Source organism: Portunus trituberculatus, chromosome 33, assembly GCF_017591435.1.
Source record: "Portunus trituberculatus isolate SZX2019 chromosome 33, ASM1759143v1, whole genome shotgun sequence".
NCBI classification, from domain to species: Eukaryota; Metazoa; Arthropoda; class Malacostraca; order Decapoda; family Portunidae; genus Portunus; species Portunus trituberculatus.
This window is the reverse complement of record NC_059287.1, coordinates 2,410,668-2,433,041: the sequence shown is the minus strand read 5'-3', so window position 1 is coordinate 2,433,041 and position 22,374 is coordinate 2,410,668. Positions and strand designations below refer to the sequence as shown.

The 22,374-nt window shown below is 41.3% G+C and overlaps 1 protein-coding gene across 1 annotated transcript; it reads left to right on the top strand.

Moving 5' to 3' along the window:
- Nucleotides 1-461: 461 nt before the first annotated feature.
- LOC123512267 (DBH-like monooxygenase protein 1) lies at nucleotides 462-18,564 on the top strand. The gene is made up of 16 exons (XM_045268550.1): nucleotides 462-570; nucleotides 1,136-1,313; nucleotides 1,431-1,538; nucleotides 1,676-1,825; nucleotides 2,141-2,311; nucleotides 3,303-3,389; nucleotides 4,122-4,314; nucleotides 5,475-5,576; nucleotides 6,205-6,368; nucleotides 10,258-10,375; nucleotides 12,606-12,730; nucleotides 14,079-14,221; nucleotides 15,989-16,131; nucleotides 17,069-17,211; nucleotides 17,809-17,935; nucleotides 18,259-18,564. The coding sequence occupies exons 2-16, from the start codon at nucleotides 1,137-1,139 to the stop codon at nucleotides 18,357-18,359; spliced, it is 2,052 nt and encodes a 683-aa protein (XP_045124485.1). The 5' UTR covers nucleotides 462-570; nucleotide 1,136; the 3' UTR covers nucleotides 18,360-18,564.
- The last annotated feature ends 3,810 nt before the right edge of the window (nucleotides 18,565-22,374 follow it).

Genomic DNA, 22,374 nt, shown 5'->3' with positions numbered 1-22,374 from the left:
ATACTCAACAAGATGTCTGGATTAAAGAAAGGAAAGAGTTGATGCATGGTAAAATCTATTTTATCACGCTTTCTTAAGTATTGACATTCTTTAGAACAACACAACAACATCAAACACAACAACAACAACAACAACAACAACAACAACAACAACAACAACAACTACTACTACTACTACTACTACTACTACTACTACTACTATTACTACTACTGCTGCTGCTGCTGAAGCAACAACAATCCCCTTACATTTCAGTGCTTCAAAAATAAATAAATAAATGAAAAATAAATAAACAACTTGTCATATAACACAAGTGAACTAACTAGTTACACAAACACTGAACACGGCTCTTCACTCCCCTTAGGAAATGTTTCCCATATATTAAACTACAAGGGAAGGCTGAATATATGACTGCTTACGACAGCAGCTCACCAATGTGTCAGCACGTCCATCAAATCACGATGACACAGGATAACACTTGGTGATCTCGATGGACTATTCTACATGACCAGAGCCCCATACAACACAATTGTGCACACACATTCGCTGGTCCCTGACCAGTCCAGCTCAAAGGTAAACACCTAGAATCATATCAGCAAGAAAGAAATGCTCTTTTTTTTAACATTTACGAAAGAAGGTAGCGAAAATCATACTACTACAGACAACGGACGAGGTTTGTATTGAAGATTAATCCTTTGAAAGAATTGCTGATTCCTACTACCAGCTCCCGCTCAGGGAAGGCACGTAAGTACATAGCAAGGGAGAAATACTGTTTTTCAAAAGAAGGTATAAGAAAGGTATACTATAACATGTAGGAAAAAATATATGCATTGAAAGATTAGCACTTTGACTGCTGTGGTTTCTTAAGCTTCGTAAATTGGTCTAGCCTAAATACAACATGGAAAGAAGGACATTAACAAAGAGTTTCAACCTTTCTGTGTCTTGTTATGTGTTTTTAGTGAAATCGTTTGTTAGGATCGGCGTGACAAGAGTCACAAGGCTAGGCCTCATTTCTAATCTGTGCAGCGAAATGGCATCAATACGTACTTCCATTGCTTACATCCTCCCTCTACGATCCGGCTCAGAAGCGGAGTATTGATATCTGCCTTTAAAGATATATAATGCACGCATTTTTCAGAATGAAACGGAATTTCATTCTTTGGTCCACGATGGTGGTGGTTGTGGTGGTGACAGCAACAGCCTCACAAAATGGTCTCGCAGCTGTAGACTTCCAGCACCAGGCCGTGCTGGACCAGCGCGGAGCATTCCTCATGATGTGGACACCAGGGAAAGACAGTGTAACGGTGGAGGTTCAAGTGAGTGTATGATATGGCAAAATTTTAGTGTTATTTAGTTTATTCTTGGAGACAGACTCCTTTCTACAGGCAACAGGACAGATTTAAATGGTCTCCTCCCACCTTCCTGTCTCACAGGTGGCCACCACTGGCTGGGTAGGCGTCGGGTTCTCGCCCAACGGAGGAATGCGTGGCGCAGACATCACGCTGGGATGGGTGGATTCCCAGGGGCAGCTGCACGTGCATGTAGGTCGAGGGTCTATCTTTAGAGTGGCAAACTGTCGTGTTCTTAAATTTCTGTGTTAAAACTGCAGGAAGACAGCCAAAGTTCAGCTTCCTGTGCAGCACCAGCACATGAAGGCATTGTTGCGCTTCACCCACAGGATCGCTACGCCCACGGCATGACGATACCCGTGGTGGACATCGCTCAGAACGTGGTGGTGGAGGGCGGCTACCAGAACGACACCCACACTGTGATGCGCTTCTCCAGGCCTTGGAACACCTGTGACACCAAACACGACATGAAACTCTCGGTACGTGACCCGCTGCAGACGCAGACAAGGAACAAGCAAGTGTTAGTTGAATCGTGTTCTGAAATACGGACTTTTAAGGGTGTCATTATGGTTCATGTGACAAATTAATGAAATTTCTAAATAATCAACAGAAGAAACACTTTTGAGAATATGAATAATCATCTGTGGCCTTTAAATACAGCACGCAGACAAGAGTGTTTCAGAATACAGGCCAATGTGTGAGTGAGTGAGATGGGGAGCGGGGAAGGAGGAAGGTGAGAGGGTGGGGGTGAGAGAAACTGCATGGCGAGTGAACAGGCACCACTTCACCCTCAGGACGACACAGTGAGGGTTATCTGGGCCTATGGCGACGAAGACCCCATACACGAGATGGACATGAAGCACCACGTGGAGCGAGGGACCAAGAGTATGTACCTGAGGGAGCCCAAATTCAGGCGTCCATCAATGACGGATGACATCAAGGCCTGGGACATTCGCGCACCCAACGTACGTACGCGCGCACTCTCACCACACTCTATAAGAAATATAATAAATGAAAAATTAACAGTGAATAAATAAATCAATAAAAATGACAATAATATATGAATGAATAGATAAAACTCAGTTCTTCAAATTTCATCTAAAAATTAGTTTTGCAGTGTAATAAACTTTTCTAATGCATATTAGACATATAGAAGTTACTGCACTGGTTTCTGGTACTAGTAGTAGTAGTAGTAGTAGTAGTAGTAGTAGTAGTAGTAGCAGGGAGGCGGTGGCGTGGTGGAAAAAGTGGTGAGCGTGGGATCGGGACACGTCCATTTGAATCCCACCACGTGCCGTCTTGAAACTTTGTCATTTGTTGAGTGGTTTAAAGTTATCTACATGTCACCATAATGCCCGGGATCTAAGTGGAGGTGAAATTGTCTTACACCAAATATGCGGTTGGGTAGTGATATGGGTACTTAATATGGGTACCACTGTAAATAAAATTACCTGCGCCATTAATGGGTGGAAGCTGGACAGCGCTTCCCATACTCTTCAAGCATACTTACAGGCGTTATAGGCTATAACCTTATAAATATATATATATATATATATATATATATATTATTATAGGCGCTACAGGTTATAACGTTAAAAAAAAAATTGCCGTAACAATAGTAGTAGTAGTAGTAGTAGTAGTAGTAGTAGTAGTAGTAGTAGTAGTAGTAGTAGTAGTAGTAGTAGCTGTTGTTGTTGTTGTTGTTGTTGTTGCTGTAGTAGTAGTGCTGCTGTATTGTTGTTGTTGTTGTTGTTGTTGTTGTTGTTGTTGTTGTTGTTGTTGTTGTTGTTGTTGTTGTTGTTGTTGTTGTTGCTGCTGCTGCTGCTGCTGCTGCTGCTTGTTGTTGTTGTTGCTGTTATTGTTGTTGTAGCAACATCAGCAGCTGGAACACTAGGTATTTTACAATGGCTAGTTTCTCGTTCATAAAGCAAGTCTCTCTCTACATCACCTGTACAGGTTAGCGTGCCCTCCCACACCGACACTCTCTACTGGTGCAAGCTCGTCAAGGTGCCAGACTTCGGCACCAAGGTCCACGTTATCGGGGTGAGTGGTACCTGAGGTCCATTGACTCTTTAAAGCCTGAGACCGCATTCTCAAACGCCAACGTCGTTCCTCTATAACTTTAAACAAGCTCTACCAGAAGTTATTAAGGTTTTCAGTTGATGTTTCATGATTGAGACTGATTCGAGGCCGATAACCAGCATAGTCCGTCAACTCCAACTGTGACTATATGGGCATGTGGCACGCTACCCGAAAGCCGATCTTGCATATAGGGTTGTCACTGAAAGGGATAACACATTATGGAGGAGGCCAAGGGGACGTGTACAGAATTCATGGCTGCGGCAAGTCTATGCCTCTTGCTGGGAGTTACTTGGTACAGGAAGGGAGTCTGCATGGAGACTCGCGAGGCGTGACCGCCTGGAGTGGCGCTACAGGGTAGGCGAGGCGATGCGCTCCCCGGCGTATGCCCCCCAGTAATTGATTGATTGACTGATTTCGTGATTGTACAGATAATCTAAATGAATGGCAAAAAAATATTTATGAAAGAAAAATATGTGGCCATTGAAAAGTTTAAAGACTTCACCACTGGGAGCAACACTAATGAGTATCTGAGCAATTGCCCTGTGGCCATTCAAAGGGTTACAAGGCTTCTGTATCACTATTACAGGGAAAACACTCGTGACAACTCAACTAGTCATCGCAGTTATCACACACAGTTCAGAAAGAATTCTGCATCACTAATCTCAACATTAATCCATTCCTTTGCCACAACAGTTCGAGCCACTCATCTCTCAAGAAAACCTGCCCTATGTACACCACATCCTGCTCTACTCCTGTGGTGACATATCCCCGCACCTAGAGAAGTGGGCGCAGCATGATGGTGTGCAGTGCTTTTCGCCCAACATGCCGCCCTCCATGACCGCCTGTAAGAGCACGTTCAGCGTAGCCTGGGCCATAGGCAATGAAGGTGAGTCCCTGTCTGACCGCGATATGTGAGGCTGGTTGTCACACGAGTATATGCTCTTAGTTTCAATTTTATATTAGGGTAAGGAGAACTGGAGAACTAATTTAATTTTTCTCTTCTACAAAAAAAAAAAAAAAAAAAAAAAAAATGCAGACACACTGTCTTATTTTCTTAGTATAGAGGTTTTGTTGAATTTTCTGTATGCCTAAACATGTATTGGATATCAACCATATTAGCACTTGTGCTAATATAGATCAAGACACGAATTTTATATTTTACAATTGCAGATGCAAATGTTAAGTTTTATCGATCATTTTTTACTTATCCATCTATTTGCTTACTTTTATTTTTTTTATCAAAACACGAACCAGTCAACACTCGCCTAGGTTGAAAATACCACAAATCTGTCTGCTTAATAGAATATATATATATATATATATATATATATATATATATATATATATATATATATATATATATATAAAAAAAAGAGTATATCAGTTCATGAACAGCCTGGAAGGAATGAAAGTAACAGCTGGGAGCAAGCTGGGGATTCACATATCAAGGGCATTGGGAGCAGAGCCGTTACGCTTTGCCCAGTGTAGTGGAAGATTATGCAGCGTCCTTTTTCCATCTCGAAATAAGAAAAAAATCAGTAAGCCATGCAGTCGTATATGGACTATTATAGTTTTGAATAAATCAAAGCAAAGGATGAGAGAGAGAGAGAGAGAGAGAGAGAGAGAGAGAGAGAGAGAGAGAGAGAGAGAGAGAGAGAGAGAGAGAGAGAGAGAGAGAGAGAGAGAGAGAGAGAGAGAGCCAACGTCCAGGGAGTTATTCTGGTTTGTCTATGTGCGTGTCAAGTATAATCGTGACATGAATGCGGGACAGGTGCAGCCAACGCCCAGAGCACCAAGTTATTCTGGTTTGACTAGAATAGCTGCCACCACTACCACTCACTACCACTACTACTACCCCTACTACTACTACTACCACTACTACTACTAGTAGTAGTAGTAGTAGTAGTAGTAGTAGTAGTAGTAGTAGTAGTAGTAGTAGTAGTAGTAGTAGTAGTAGAACCAGCACTAATAATTCCAGTAGTGGTAACGGTGCGCGTTGTTCAGAGCCTGGCATGACATAGGTAACAGCATTGATTCTCACTGCAGGGGAGATGTGGCCAGAGCACACGGGCATACCGCTGGGGGATGGCAGCGGCGTGTCTTACTACGTCATGGAGATACACTATGACAACCCTAAGCTGACGGGAGGTAAGCGCCAGCACACCACCACGTCCTCTTGTGTCTTCACCGAGAATGAAGTGAAGTGATTAGAATTACGTGGCACAGCAACAATTAAGGTCATTTGACGCCGAATTATAGTATTGCATTGAAATATTACTAACGTTAAAATGAAAGGTAAAAGACTAAGTATCAAAAATAATATTGTTCAAAGATAAAAGAGTAAAACCCAGAATAAATAAGAACTAAAAGCAACAAACTAAGTGTGATTTCATTACTGCAAATGTAACCTAACCCCATAATTGCTATACTGATTCCACCCACAATTTTTGGACATTAATTTTATAGTTGTGTTGGGGTTTTGAATAGCTCTGTAGCTTACAAAGAACAATATTAATCTAATACTCCACTTTCTTCTTTTCTGTGTCCATGCCAACATATTCCACAAGTTTGTGAATGTTGACATGATGACTAAAGCAGTAATTCAGTCATTATATTAATCTTATCATGCAGTACCACTCTGTCCTCGAGTGTTCAACGATAGAACATTAAACGAAGACCAATAAAGACTATCATAACGCAAATTCTATACCCTACTTAACAGGGAAGTCGACAACAAGTGTCTTTATAGCAAAAATCATAATGTCATCCCTGCCAGGCATTGTGGACAACTCTGGTCTCCGCCTTCTTTACACGGAGAAGCTGAGGAAATATGACGCAGGAATCATAGGCGCTGGCCACAAAGTCTCGCCACTAATGATCGTTCCCCCCAAACACACCTGGAAAACCGTTGCTCACTGCTCGGGTTACTGCACTCAGACGGTAAGGCTTTTTCAAGTCTGACATATGACAATCCTCTTTATTGTTACAAGACATACCCTTCACTTAAAAAAAAAAAAAAAAAAAAAGACGACGACTCCAACATCAATCTTGAAATCCCATTTTGAGGAGGGGACCATGAATGTCCCCACAATGTTCTCTAGGTATCGACCATAAATATCTGACACCCCCCTCAACTTTTTCTTCATTAACTTTTTTTTATCTAATTTTCAATCTGTGGAACAACACCTCTCCTCTGCTAAACCTCATTTTCTTTTTCTCACCGAAACACAGGTGTCTGAGGTAACTGACAGTAACTCCTTTTCTGTTCTCTAATACTTTCTCTGTCCTCATTTTCCTTCCAAAGCTGGATATTGCGTCTGTGTGTCTGACTTGCTCTCGTGCTCTCTTGAATCTTCTGAGTTTCCTGTCATCTGGTTTCGACTCAAAAGTCACTCTTTAACTAAATTTATCTGTGTCGTCTATCTCTGCCCTAACTCTTCTGACAATAGTAAATTCTTTGACTATTTAACTTACAAAGCGGAGCACATTCTGTCTCTCTAACCTTTCACAGAGATCTCCATACTTGGAGATTTCAATGTTCACCCACCAGCTTTGGCTTTCCTCTCCCTTCACTGACCATCCTGGTCAACTACCCTTCAACATTGCTTCCTACATGATCTAGAGCAAATGGTACAGATACCTACTCGTATTCCTGACCGTCCTAGAGACCCACCCAACATTCTTGACCTTTTCTTTACCTCTAATCCTTCTGTTTATGCTGTTACCCTATCTTCTCCGTTGGGCTCCTCCGAACACAATCTTATATCTGTATCTTGTCCTATTTCTCCAATCCCTTTTCAGGATCCCACAAAGTGGAGGTGCCTTTGGCGTTTTGCTTCTTGTCAGTTGGGGAGACCTGAGGAGATATAATGTTGATTTTCCCAGGAATGATTACTGTTTCCGTGTCAGAGACCCATCTCTATGTGGAGGCGTACATTCCTCATTCTTTTTCTCAACCCAAAGCTTCTAAATCTTGGTTCAACACAGCCTGTTCTCGTGCTATACATGGTAGACAGGTTGCCCACAAAAGGTACTTTAGCCTTCCATTACCTGAATTTCATGTACTTTATATTTCTGCTGGGAATCATACCAAGTCTGTTGATCAACTTGCCAAACACTCATTCATTAATATAAAATGTCAAAATCTTTCAAAATCCAATTCCCTCTAGCATCTAGCCAAAAAACATCTCCAATAACTTTACTTCTTCATCTTTCCCTCGTTTGTTTCATCCCGATGGTACCACTGCCATCACATGTCTCTAAAGCGGAATTCTTCTCTAAAACCTTTGCTATTAGCTCTACCTTGGACAATTCTGGGCTTATCCATCCCTCTTCTGCTCCCTCAGAAAACTTCATATTATCAATTAAAATTCTTCATAATGATATTTTCCATGCCTTAGCTGGCATAAACCCTTGGAAGGCTTATGGATCTGATGAGGTCCCTCCTATTGTTCTCAAAAATTGTGCCTCTATGTTGACCAAACTCTCCTAAGTTTGTCTATCTACTTCTGCCTTTCCTTCTTGCAGGAAATTTGCCTATATTAAACCTGTTCCTAAAATGGGTGACCGTTCTAATCCCTCAAACAACTGCCCTATAGCTTTAATCCCTTGCTTGTCCAAAGTTTTTTTAATCTATCCTCAATAGGAAGATTCTTAAACATCTGTCACTTCACAATCTTCTATCTGGTTGCCAGTATGGCTTCCATTGGGGATGCTCTACTGGTGCTCTTCTGGCTTTCCTTATTGAGTCTTGGTCATCCTCTTTTAGAGATTTCAGTGAAATTTTTGATGTTACGTAAGATACATCAAAAGCTTTTGATAGAATCTGGCACAAAGCTTTTATTTCAAAACTGCCCTCCTACGGCTTTTATCCTTCTTTCTGCAACTTTATCTCAAATTTTCTCTTCGACCGTTCTATTACTGTTCTGGTAGACGACCACTGTTCTTATCCTAAATCTATTCATTAATGATCTTCTTAACCAAACTTTTTGCCCTATCCACTCTTATGCTGATGATACCACCCTACACCTTTTCACGTCCTTTCAGAGACGACCAACATTTCAGGAGGTCAACAGGTCACACAAGGACGCCACAGAACGCTTGACTTCAGATCTTTCTAAGAATTCTGATTGAGGCAGAGAAAATTTAGTAATTTTCAATGCCTCAAAACTCAATTCCTCCATCTATTAACTCAACATAACCACAACAACTATTCTCTCTTCTCCAGTGACACTCAACTGTCCCTGTCTTCTACATTGAATATCCTCGGTCTTTCCTTTACTCATAATTTAAACTGGAAACTTCACATCTCATCTCTTGCTAAAATAGCTTTTATGAAGTTATGCGTTCTGAGGCGTCTCCTCCAGTTTTTCTCATCCCCCCCAACTGCTAAATCTATACAAGGAACTCATCCACACATTTATGGAGTACTTTTCTCATGTTTGGAGGGATGGGGTGTTCCGCTCACACAGTTCTATTAGATAGGGTGGAATAAAATTCTTTTCGTCTCATGAACTCCCCTCCTCTGACTGTATTCAGCTTCTTTCTCACTACCGGAATGTTGCACCTCTTGCTATCTTTTACCGGTATTTTCAAGCTAACTGCTCTTGATCTTGCTAACTGCATAACTCCCCTCCTCCTGTGGCCTCGCTGCACATGGGGTTTCTTCTTCCTCCCACCCTTATGCAAGAGTTAAACAGTACTCTCAATCTTTCATACCTTTCTCTGGAAAATTCTTTAACTCCCTGCCTGTGTCTTTATTTCCAACTTCATTGAAGAGAGACGTTTCAAGACACTTATTTTTGTCCTTTGGCTGACTTTATCGAATCTTTAAGGAGACTGGCGAATGACTGGTACTTTTTTTTTTTTTTGTTGCTTTTGGCCAATTCGCCCCTCTTATTTAAAAAGAATAGATACCGACTACATTGCAAACATAAATGGCACTTTTCTTTTTCTCTCTCTCTCTCTCTCTCTCTCTCTCTCTCTCTCTCTCTCTCTCTCTCTAACAAATGCGTACCTGAATATGGATGCATACAAAATATGCAGACAAGATAGTCATAATCCTCTAAGCCAGGGAATTTTGGTGTGTAATTCACCACGGTCGTCTACTGGTCACCCAGCCAGCCTTTTCCATTATGGATCAAGCTCAGAACTCATAGACCGATCTTCGGGTAGGATTGAGACCACAACACACTCCACACACCGGGAAAACGAGGCCACAACCCCTCGAGTTACATCCCCCTAACTATTTGCTGCTGGGTGAACAGGGGCTAACATTAAGAGGCTTGCCCATTTGCCTCGCCGCTTCCCGGGACTCGAACCCAGACCCTCTTGGTTGTGAGCTGAGCATGCTAACCACTACAGTACACAGTGTGTGTGTGTGTGTGTGTGTGTGTGTGTGTGTGTGTGTGTGTGTGTGTGTGTGTGTGTGTGTGTGTAATTCACCTCCTCGGTCGTCTGCTGGTCACCCAGCCAGTCTTCCCCATTACGGAGCGAGCTCAGAGCTCATAGACCGATCTTCGGGTAAGACTGAGACCACATCACACAACACACACCGGGAAAGCGAGGCCACAACCCCTCGAGTTACATCCCATACCTATTTACTGCTAGGTGAACAGGGGCCACACATTAAGAGGCTTGCCCATTTGCCTCGCCGCTTACAGGGACTCGAACCCGGCCCTCTCGATTGTGAGTCGAGCGTGCTAACCACTACACTACGCGGCGTGTGTGTGTGTGTGTGTGTGTGTGTGTGTGTGTGTGTGTGTGTGTGTGTGTGTGTGTGTGTGTGTACTGTCTCCTATATGCGTTCTTTTCTTCCCGGTGAGGCCAGACCTTCCCCCCAGAAGGCATCAAGGTGTTCCAAGTTTTCCTCCACGCGCATCTCCTCGGCCGCGGACTGACCGTACGACACATCCGTGAAGGCAGAGAACTTCCTGTTATCTCTCAGGGTCAGTGTGTGTGTGTGTGTGTGTGTGTGTGTGTGTGTGTGTGTGTGTGTGTGTGTGTAACTTTGTTCACTTCGGTCGCCTGCTGGTCATGCAGCCAGTCTTCCCTCCACACACTGGGAAAGCGAGGCCACAACCCCTCGAGTAACATGCCGTACCTATTTTACTGCTAGGTGAACAGGGCTACACATTAAGAGGCTTGCCCATTTGCCTCACCGCCCCCGGGACTCGAACCCGGGCCCACTCGATTGTGAGTCGAGCGTGCTAACCACTACACTATATGTGTGTGTGTGTGTGTGTGTGTGTGTGTGTGTGTGTGTGTGTGTGTGTGTGTCTTTACCTAGTTGTAGTTTTACGGGGCCTAGGCTTTATGCTCGTGTGGCCCGTCTCCATATCTACACTTATCCAACTTCTCTTTAAAAAGGGTTACTTTTTTTAGGGTACCTCTTATCTCAAAGCCCACCCGCTAGGAAACCGTTGCCCAGAGTGAGGAAGCCCAACCTACACTCAGAATGTGGACAGGATTCGAACCCGTGCGCTTGGAGACCCCTTGAACGCCAAAGCACGCATGGTTCCACTGTACCACGTGTGTGTGTGTGTGTGTGTGTGTGTGTGTGTGTGTGTGTGTGTGTGTGTGTGTGTGTAATTCACCTCAGTCGTCTGCTGGTCACCCAGCCAGTCTTCCCCATTACGAAGCGAGCTCAGAGCTCATAGACCGATCTTCGGGTAGGACTGAGACCACAACACACTCCACACACCGGGAAAGCGAGGCCACAACCCCTCGAGTTACATCCCGTACCTATTTACTGCTAGGTGAACAGGGGCTACACATTAAGAGGCTTGCTCATTTGCGTCGCCGCTTACCGGGACTAGAACCCGGCCCTCTCGATTGTGAGTCGAGCGTGCTAACCACTACACTACGCAGTGTGTGTGTGTGTGTGTGTGTGTGTGTGTGTGTGTGTGTGTGTGTGTGTGTGTGTGTGTGTGTGTGATTTTCATTTACTCATGTGAATAACGAGTAGCTACAGATGATTTGCCACATGACAACATCAGTGTACGTAATATTACGGCCAACTCTCTTCCACCACATGTGCTGCTGCCTCCACGCTCCATTCCCATGGGCACCATATCATCTTTGAGGCGCGACAAGCACGGGATTAGTCGACATGTGGAGAGACAAAGGGTCTAAATGTAATGGCTAATTAATAACACTCAAAGATAATGCATGAGAAGGTTGAGCTCTCAGTGATTGCTGTGTCATACATGCATGCACGACTACACAAGCGCACACACACACACACACACACACACACACACACACACACACACACACACACACACACACCGCGTAGTGTAGTGGTTAGCACGCTCGACTCACAATCGAGAGGGCCGGGTTCGAGTCCCGGTAAGCGGCGAGGCAAATGGGCAAGCCTCTTAATGTGTGGCCCCTGTTCACCTACCAGTAAATAGGTACGGGATGTAACTCGAGGGGTTGTGGCCTCGCTTTCCCGGTGTGTGTTGTGTGTTGTGGTCTCAGTCCTACCCGAAGATCAGTCTATGAGCTCTGAGCTCGCTCCGTAATGGGGAAGACTGGCTGGGTGACCAGCAGACGACCGAGGTGAACACACGAGCAAAGTTGCTTCTCTAGCGGTCTTGTGAACGTGTGGTGGAAATAAATTTCATATTAATCTTAAACTGAATTCCTGAGGCTCCAAGCAGAGCACACATCCAACCTTACCTAATCCTTTCCCTGGGCAGACACCAAGCAGAAAGTACACATAACTGTATGAGGTTGTAGTGATCATCTCATTCATACATCTCATCTCCACTCCATGTTCTGTTATGTGTACCACTCCCTAAATACTTCTAAGACAAACTATTATAAACTCATTTTCTTTCTCTGATACTATTTCTATATATATTTTACAGTACTACATTCATTCATATACGCTGTACACACATGCACTTTCTTATACTTCACTGCTTTCTACACAGACGATTCACAAGCAGATACATGATATAAGAACACCTTCGCATATCAATCATGTCATTCATTTCCTACTAAAATATAAAATGTAGACTTGATTGTTTTACCAATAATAAAATAATGCGATCTGATCAGTCTTCTAATGAATATCATCAAGCATCCACAATGTCACAGTTCACCACAAACCCTCCCTAGGTCACCACCAAGCTACCTCAAGATCTGCTACACTCCCTTTCTCCCCTACAGACCTCAACTATGACTTCAACTACCAGCAAGGGCGCAGACTGCCGCAGGAGGTGACGGTGCTGCCCGGCGACTCCCTCATCGTGGAGTGCCAGTACGATGCCAGACACAAAACAGTGCCAACCTTCGTTAGTATTGCTGCTTTTCATTTTATTATTTTTCTGTTTCAAAGACTATCAATATGGAAAATTTCGCTTCATAGTTTCACTCTATAATTCTACAGAATTTCATTTAGTATTTCTTCCTCTTATTCTGACTGGTTATGCTATCACCAATATAATCAATGTGTTAGTTACCAGCAACATGTCAGTCTCCTTACTGTAATTATACAGGAAATCTTCACAACTTACGGCCTCACAAATGCATTCATAAAATTATTACAAGGATTATTTCACCTGCGACAAGATTCAACGATTAAATTATAAGGGAAAGTTCACACATATATATGAGTTTGAAATCCCTTTCTGCACTCCATTAGAAATGCACTCGAACCACAGATAGCATTACTGCTCCTTGAGAGAGAGAGAGAGAGAGAGAGAGAGAGAGAGAGAGAGAGAGAGAGAGAGAGTCTTAACGATCATCCCAATTCTAGGGTGATCAATGTGTAAGTGAGCACACTCACATTCACACACACACACACACACACACACACACACACACACGCGCGCGCGCGTGATGTGGTCTCAGTCCTACCTGAAGATCAGTCACTACGAGCTCTGAGTTCTTTCCGTAGGGGAAAGGCTAGCTGGGTAACCAGCAGATAACCGTGGTGAATTACACACACACACACACACACACACTACACGGCCCGGTAGCTCAGTGGTTAGAGCGCTGGCTTCACAAGCCAGATGACCGGGGTTCGATTCCCCGGCCGGGTGGAGATATTTGGGTGTGTCTCCTTTCACGTGTAGCCCCTGTTCACCTAGCAGTGAGTAGGTACGGGATGTAAATCGAAGAGTTGTGACCTTGTTGTCCCGGTGTGTGGTGTGTGCCTGGTCTCAGACCTATTCCAAGATCGGAAATAATGAGCTCTGAGCTCGTTCCGTAGGGTAACGTCTGGCTGTCTCGTCAGAGACTGCAGCAGATCAAACAGTGAATTACACACACACACACACACACAAGTCAAGACCATCAGCTGACAATGGACCACATTCTGAAACTTCTACGCTGCACCTCCACTACATCCAAATGGCTCTATAACTAAAGGGCCCTGTAGATCTAGACAAGTGAGTAGAGTGGGTGGTAGGGAAACACAAGCTGATAGTACAAACCTTGCATCAGCTTGTGTTTCCCTACCACCCACTCTTATGGTTCTGGCAACAGATTTATGAAATCTGAATATAAGCAGAAAAGAAACAAACTTGAGAATTTGGCTAATCATCCCTGTGGGCTTGGAAAATAGTTGTTCTGAGAGCAAAGCATTTGGGAACACGGGCCAATATCACAGGACAGAATAACAACTCCTGGACATTACAGGGCGGCGAGGGCACCCAGGAGGAGATGTGCCTGGCCTTCCTTATGTACTACCCCAAGTTGTCCATGGCCAAGTGCCATTCCAGCCCAATGTTGGAGAATCTCTACCGTCCGCTGGGAGTGAAGACCATCGCCAGGAATACAAGGTATACATGTACTACCATCCCAAAATATTGTTTTTCTTTTTTTCTTTTTTATTTATACCACGTGGGCTTTTCACGAGGATTTATGGATTAAAGGAGATACTTTTTGGGGTACCTCCTATCTCAAAGCCCACCCACTAGGAAACCGTTGCCACAAGTGAGGAAGCCCAACCTACACTCAGACTGTAGACAGGATTCGAACTCATGCACTTGGAGACCCCTTGGACTCCAAAGCACGCATGGTTCCACTGCCCTTTCACTATTCAATTGTTCTTCACATTGAACTTACTCATCAGCAGCAAAAAATAATGCAAAAGGAGGAAAGAAGGAAGGAAGGACACAATCTCAGCTAGGTCTCACAAACACTGTATCATACAGTGCTGTGACCTCTCTCAACATTTCTTTGTGTATCTTACAGCACAAGGGGCAGTCACTCTCTTCCCTCACACTACTCTACATGTACTTTAAGCGTGCACACCCATCACTAAAAATTCTAAATCTCAAGTTTATCCTCTTGACTCTTCTTTGGAGAAGCACCTAAGCGACAAGCGACAATTACTATATATATATATATATATATATATATATATATATATATATATATATATATATATATATATATATATATATATATATATACGTATACCGTATATATACGTATATACAGTAATACTCCGCTTAACGAACGTTCATCTAACGAATTTTCAGTTTAACATACTATATAAATTTAGATATAAAAAAAGTCCACATAACATACAACCACATCCGTTTTAGCGAATTTTCTGGGCTTGAATTTGCCAGGTGAGGGACCGAACACGGCAGCTTCGCTGTGATTGGCTGGCTCCCCACCTCTGTCTCTAACGCTCCACAGCTGGAGCTGGATCCAAGATTCTTTAACAATGGAATGTAAACAAAGGGCGCATCATTGTATCACATACAAAACTTATGTACCACATTTCCACAAAGCTTTCCATTTTATCCATTGTAGAGTCACAAGTTCAGGTGGTTCTTTTAGCTTGCAAGGAAGATTCAATCTCACCAGCCTTCTCAATAGAGTCTGCTGACTCGAAAATAGTAGAGACAGTAGATGGAGTCAAGATGGTGGCAAGCATTGCTATAGTTTGCTCACCTCTCTCGTGTCTGTGAATAATATCCAGCTTCACTTCGAGAGTAAGAGACTTCCTGGTCTTCTTAGGAACGCTAGGCCACATTGCAGGGCGTTTTGGTGACAAGTTGAGCGAGGGAAGACGACACTGTTATGTTTTGAACAGGGGAGTGAGTGAAGCGCGTGTTGTCCTCGAGAGGCTTGATCTTGATCTTGATTCTACAGGTGTCTCAGGATTTCTCCTGAGGTAGGCCTTAGTATCGGCAGCTCCTGGTGTATTCAAAAGCCTGTCGGCTTGCTGGATAAAACTTCATGAAAGCGAGTTTGGGGTTCATTAAACTAGTAGATGGTAGTAAAATGAAACCTTCGTTGTAGTGAAATTTTGTTTTGTGAACCTTCATTAAACGGGGGTTGCCTGTGTGTATATATATATATATATATATATATATATATATATATATATATATATATATACATAGCCAATTTTGGTTTTGTGGCATGTAGTGTCTACATATTGAACTTTGGTCAGATGAATTCAATTAAGTTCAACAAAAATAAGAAAAATTAAACTTTTACTACCTACTGACTCATATTCAATTTTTCTTTTATCCTTCTGCAGTCACACAAGACTTCTCATTTTTAAGTGTGTTTATGATTTGTTACAGTACGGAACCATATTTAAAGAACAAAGCTGACAAGAAAGAAAAGGAGCTGATCGAGGCACTGTTGGTGAGGAAGGAGACTCCAGCGGTGACAGAGCTTGACTTGGCAGCGTACTACAAGGAAGTGGCTGTGATGGAGCCGGCCTGTAAGTGTGTTGGCGATGGGGTCAGTGTGGTGTTGTTTCAGATAATGGTAGGGTTATTTTTATCCTCAGCATCACCAACACCATCACTCCAGGCCACTACTGTCCTTTCCCGAGATAATGCAGGCAACGTGACATGGCATACTTTGTTGAGCATGATTCTTCTTGTGATTCCAAGGGCACATTTCACTAACTTATTCCTGAATTCCATAATTTTATTGTTGCTATCTCTCAAGAACATCACTTTTTGTTGGCTCAAAATAATTTTATTTGTTTTTTTTTTCTGTTGCTATATAAAATTCCTTTGGTGTTTTCATATATAAATGCATTTTCTCAACTAAGGTTTTTGTTGTTTCTGATTAGTAAATACCGATTGGTCTCCTACATTTATCTAATCTTTTACCATTATAAATTCTTCTTCTATCATAAAGATCAACAGTTCATTCTTAGCATTTCATCATCTTTCTGATCTAATAATAATAATTTCATCAACAGTCAAGTTTTTAAAAGGAAAGTGTCAGCAGATGAGAAAGCTTAAGACAGAGAGATAGACCAAAACACAGTGATCTTCAGCATTTACTTTCACTGTGTCTTGCCTCTTCTCTCAGGTTTAAGTCCTGTGATCTGTTAATAACCCACCAATACAATCAGCACATCAGACAGCTGAAGATAGAGAGATAAAGCAAAACATAATAATCTTCTGCATTTACTTCAGCTGTGTTAAGTCTTAGGTCCTCTGATTTGATATTAGTCCACCAATGATCAAGTTTTGTAAGACCACCAACAAATCAGAAAGCTTCAGTTTGCACGACAATGCAAAACACGCAGTTAGTTTGTACAGAAGGCTACATGACTGTTGATCCTGAATGTACATTCTGAGAGAAGACACAGTGAAGCAGGGCCCAATCATGTGACCATCCCCCTCTCTGTCCCCTCACAGCACTGAAGAGCAAGACTTTGTACGACATTCTTTTTGATGAGGAGACATGGAATGATGAGAGGAAGCTGAAGAAACTACAAAAACGGATAGAATTTAGTCCCCACCAAGGATATTGTAGACTTGGTGATGAAAATGGATTACTAGTAAGATGTGATGTTTATTTTCTTTCCAATATTACTGAACGCTTTCACAAAATGTCTATCATTATTTTACAACATCAAAATCAGCAGGGCTTGTTATGTTTCATCACCCCAAAGTGCAGCATTGCAATCTTGACATGTGAGGACAAGCAAATATTGTAACTGCAATTAAGCAATTTTCTCATATGCTGTATAATTTTGTATCTTGTAAGCACATATAAGTCTTGCAAGGCATATAGTCAGTTTGTCATGTAGTATTTAACAGAGAGAGAGAATCACACACTGGCAGTGTTACAGTGTTTCGGTGTCCTCAGATGGTGAAATGACTATACTAGACTTGAACTGAGAGATTACAGCACCAAACAGCAAAATTTCAACCCTGCAGTACAGTGTCAATTTGCCAACTGATTATTAAAACATAAGCATAAACATGTGTTGATGAAGAACACTGTACAACAGTTATCATCCTACCATACTGCATCAATTTGCCAACTGACACACCACAGCATCCTCATCACGCAGTAAACACATCCCAGAAAACATCATAATAGTAATTATAATTGGAAAATGAATGTGTTATACCACCACACTTCCTTGCAGAAATCCATCCTAAAGTACCCGCATTTCACCACCATCAAGACACTGGATGATGAGTGTCTGGCGCCACAGGTGTCTCCAGATCACCTGCCCCCGTACCAAGATGAGTCACACAACACACAGAGATCAGGTAAGCAGATGAAGACAGATATATGGATAGACACAGATAAGGCTGACTACATATATGAATAAAGAAGATAAGTTTGACATATATACATACAATTCTGTATAGTTCTAATGATCACAGAAGTGACTGATAATGAGACAGATGGGAGGGTGTTAAGCTGGCACCACAGTAAACTAAAAGAGGGAGAGGAAACAGAACCAAGAGGGGACATTTGATGCAGTGTAATGATCTGTGACAGGAGAAGACTAAAGAAGAGGAAGGAAACGCTGAACAAAAGCCAACAGGCAGTCAAGCATAAATGGATAATGTTTCCAAAATTTTTTCAGTCATAGAGAAGGAAGATCCTGCCAGCCGTGCCCTCCAGCCAGCTGTCATCCTGCCCTCCCTCCTCGCCCCACTGCTCCTCCTGATCCTCTTCCTCCACTGATACAAAGACTCTCATGGAAAGAAAAACATTATACACTGCTATTGGAAAGTGCTTGTCATATTCCAAGCAAAGCAGAAATAAGTGCATTTGTTCCATTAATGATAATAATAAATAACAATAATAATAATAATAATAATCTATAATACAATTATGATATAAATATGATAACATTTCAGCCAACAGCAATATAGAATATGCAAAGGTTTCAAAGCATATATATATATATATATATATATATATATATATATATATATATATATATATATATATATATATATATATATATATATATATATATATATATATATATATATATATATATATGTATATATATATATATATATATATATATATATATATATATATATATATATATATATATATATATATATATATATATATACACACTAAATCCTTTGCTATCATGCCTTCTGATGTTGGATTGCACTGCTATCACGCATACTTAAAAAGCTGCACATAGTATTTCTACATCGCACATGAAATTACTGCTATCACGCACCCATCATTCAAAAACTTCCAGGTTATGACTTCACGTGATAGTTGAGTTTCTCTATAGTACTATACTTTTATAGAGAAGTGTCCAGCAACAACAAGAAGACCAACTGAAGAGCACAAGGAGAGATAAATGTTTTCTGCTGGTGTAATGTGCTGCTACACTGCTTTCAACAGTATATGTTTAAGTAAACAAAACATATTTTTTCCTGAATTTGACTTGCTGGAATCAGTGTGCGTCTTCTATACCCGTGTGTTCTATATACCATCACATACGTATGCTAAATAATATGCTAAAAAATGTATGCTGTTATTATGATTCTTGATTAGATAAGTTCTTTTTATATTGTATTATTTCTTCATTTTATACTATTATACAGTATAAAAACTGGGCAAAAAGTAACAAAAAATGACAGCTTGTAGGTCCTAGGGTCAATCTGAATTATATCCATGGGTTCTTCTTTTTTGTTATCTCAATTTTGGCTGTGATTCAGTGATAGATGCAACAGTTAGATGCAATAGCAATGGGTTGAGTGTGTGTGTGTGTATTTACCTAGTTGTGTTTACCTAGTTGTAGTTTTACAGGCTTTATGCTCGTGTGGCCCTGTCTCCATATCTACACTTATCCAATTTTTCTTTAAAACTATGTACACTCGTTGCTGACACCACTTTTTCCCTCAAACTGTTCCACGTCTCAACACATCTTTGTGGGAAACTATATTTTTTAACATCTGTCAGACATCTTCCCTTTCTCAGCTTTTTACTATGCGATCTTGTGCTTCGAATGTCATATTTTTCTCTCAGGATCAATTTATAAACTTGTATCAGATACCCTCTCTCCCTTCTCTGTTCCAGGGTTGGTAGATCCATAGCCTTTAGTCTCTCCTCATATGTCATCCCTTCAAATTCTGGAACCATTCTTGTAGCCATTTTTTTGTAGTCTCTCCAGCTTCTTTATGTGTTTCTTTTTATGGGGGCTCCACACTACCCCTGCATATTCCAATCTGGGTCTTATTATAGTACTTATCAATTTCTTCATCATTTCTTTGTCCATGTAGTGAAATGCTACTCCAATATTCCTTAGCAAATTATATGTCTCTCTGAAAATTCTATCAATATGGCTTATCGGTTGATTGTTTTCTTCCATCATCACTCCTAAGTCCTTTTCCTTTTTTACATTCTCCAGTTCTACTCCATCTCCCATCTTATAGATTTCCACAGGTCGTCTTTCACTCTTTCCCATTTCCATGACATGGTTTTTGTCCACATTGAATTCCATTTCCCACTTTTTACTCCATTCCCAGATATTATTTAGGTCTTCCTGCAGTATGTGCATGTGTGTGTGTGTGTGTATATATATATATATATATATATATATATATATATATATATATATATATATATATATATATATATATATATATATATATATCATAAAATTGTTGAGCATGATTATAATCATAATGAATAATAGTTTGTAGCAATGGTTCCAAACCTACTTATAAATGTCTCATTGCTATTATTTGTAATTACATTCAAATCATTATCACTCAAAATAGAGTTATAGCTGTAATGTGAATGGTTGGCTTGGGTGAGAGGAGGGCATCACTGCCTGACAGACACTGCCTTCACAACACAGGTGAGGGCAAAACAGCCACTTGCCAATGAAACAACAATAATAAAGTACACAGAGTGTGTAATATACCTTTTTCTTCTATTCCCCTGCAGTCCATCAAAGTCCATCTCAACTTCAATTAAACAAATAAAATGGTTAATGTCTACAATCAGTCCTTCTCAGTAACACAAGAAACAACTACATGCTGTGCTAATATATATGCTCACTTTACTTCATGTTTAAGTTTCTTTCCGGTGCACGATTTTTACTGGCTTGTAGTAATGCTTTGGAAAAATCTAAATTGTCAAAAATGGTCTATTTAGCTTTTCCAATCCCAAAAGAAAACATTTTCTCGCAAGGTCCTCAAGATTTTGGTTCTTGGGGAGGGGATTGGTGATGATAGGGAGGAAGGACATGTTCTCATAGGCGGATTTAGGGGGGGGCCATGGGGGCCATGGCCCCCCCCAGAAGCTTGATTGGCGCCCCTAAGAGGCCAACCTTGCAATTCAGTGGGTCAGATTCCCCATTTTCTCCACAATGTCCCTGGAAATTACAATTGAAATTGAAATGCATAATATTTCTTGGTTGCCAAGGAATAGGATGCATTCTGCATTCTAATACTAATTTGATTTAGCGACCAAATTAAGCGATAATCGTGAGAGATGTCAAATCTTTAATAATAATAAATCAGCTGAGCAGCAAGCTGCCAGCCTGCCAGTCATTCGTCGGCGTTCAGCTTCCATGTTGGTTGTCTAGCGGGCAGCCACTTAGCCGCCAATGACCACTAACTTCTACAGTTCTCCCCTCTCGGCAAGTTTCTACTCATTTTTAAGGTTAGTACCGACTGCACTAATAATTACCCCGGCTTCTCCTATATTATGATAATGATGAATGTGCAGCTGTAGGCTACTAGGCCTACTCTTATTTTTATTTATATGAAGTTCAAAACTGCATTAGGCGTGCTGGAACGCACAACAACTGAGTGTTCGTTTTTGTGGCAGAGTTTGTATGCATGATTTTATTAACTCTAGTGTACATACTAGGTTATTGATTTATAATTTCGAACCTGTAAGTCTTACTAATTTGTTATAAAAAGAAATAGTATAAAGCTATGCCACGAAGGAAGTCAATAAAGGAAGCTGAAGGAAGACAAAGTTGACTACAGACGAAATAGACGAACGATTCAGCAGAGGCAAGATTGCCAAGATGGCACTTTTCATTAGATATATAATTTGGGTTTGATCTCTAACAAATTTTTGTAATATTATAGTTATAGCTAGGCTATATCACGTGTTTAAACTAAAGATGATTAAAGTGTAATTGAGAACCAAGCAGTCGATTAAATGCCTATCTACTATAGTCTCTGCACTTCATGAGATGATGACATGGGCAGACAGAGAAGCCAGTTCCAAAGCCAGCAGTCTTCTAGCTTCCTTAGAAAGAACAGAAACATTAGTCTCATTGGCTTGCCTTCAAGTTATATCATCAGTTATGAGACCATTGTGTGCTGCACTTCAAGTAAAAGGTGGTGATATCACCCAAGCATTAAAGCTACTGAATGCAACAAAGTGTGAGCTACAGTCTATGCGTGAAAGCAGTGAAACATCCTTTGCAGAGATTTTCAAAGATATTGAGTGCACAGCAGAGAAACTGGGAGTTGAAGTAAAGAAACCCGTCTTCCATCTAGATGCATTTATCAAGCACAGGAGCATCCACTGAAGACACTAACTCATATTTCAGAATCAATGTGTACATTCCAGCTCTTGATGCTGTACTCAGAGATTTCAGTGAAAGGTTTGGTAAGCACACTGAACTGTCTGCTGGACTGAGCTCTCATTCCTAGTTTTGTGTGTGACAAGTCATGGGATGATGTACAACCTGCATATG

Bases quoted from the DNA above. Each gene is read 5' to 3' on its own strand.
- LOC123512267 (XM_045268550.1), top strand. From the start codon at position 1,137: ATGAAACGGAATTTCATTCTTTGGTCCACGATGGTGGTGGTTGTGGTG. The intron at 1,539-1,675 runs GTAGGTCGAGGG...CTTCACCCACAG, and splicing joins AGGGGCAGCTGCACGTGCAT to GATCGCTACGCCCACGGCAT. The intron at 16,132-17,068 runs GTAAGTGTGTTG...GTCCCCTCACAG, and splicing joins GGCTGTGATGGAGCCGGCCT to CACTGAAGAGCAAGACTTTG.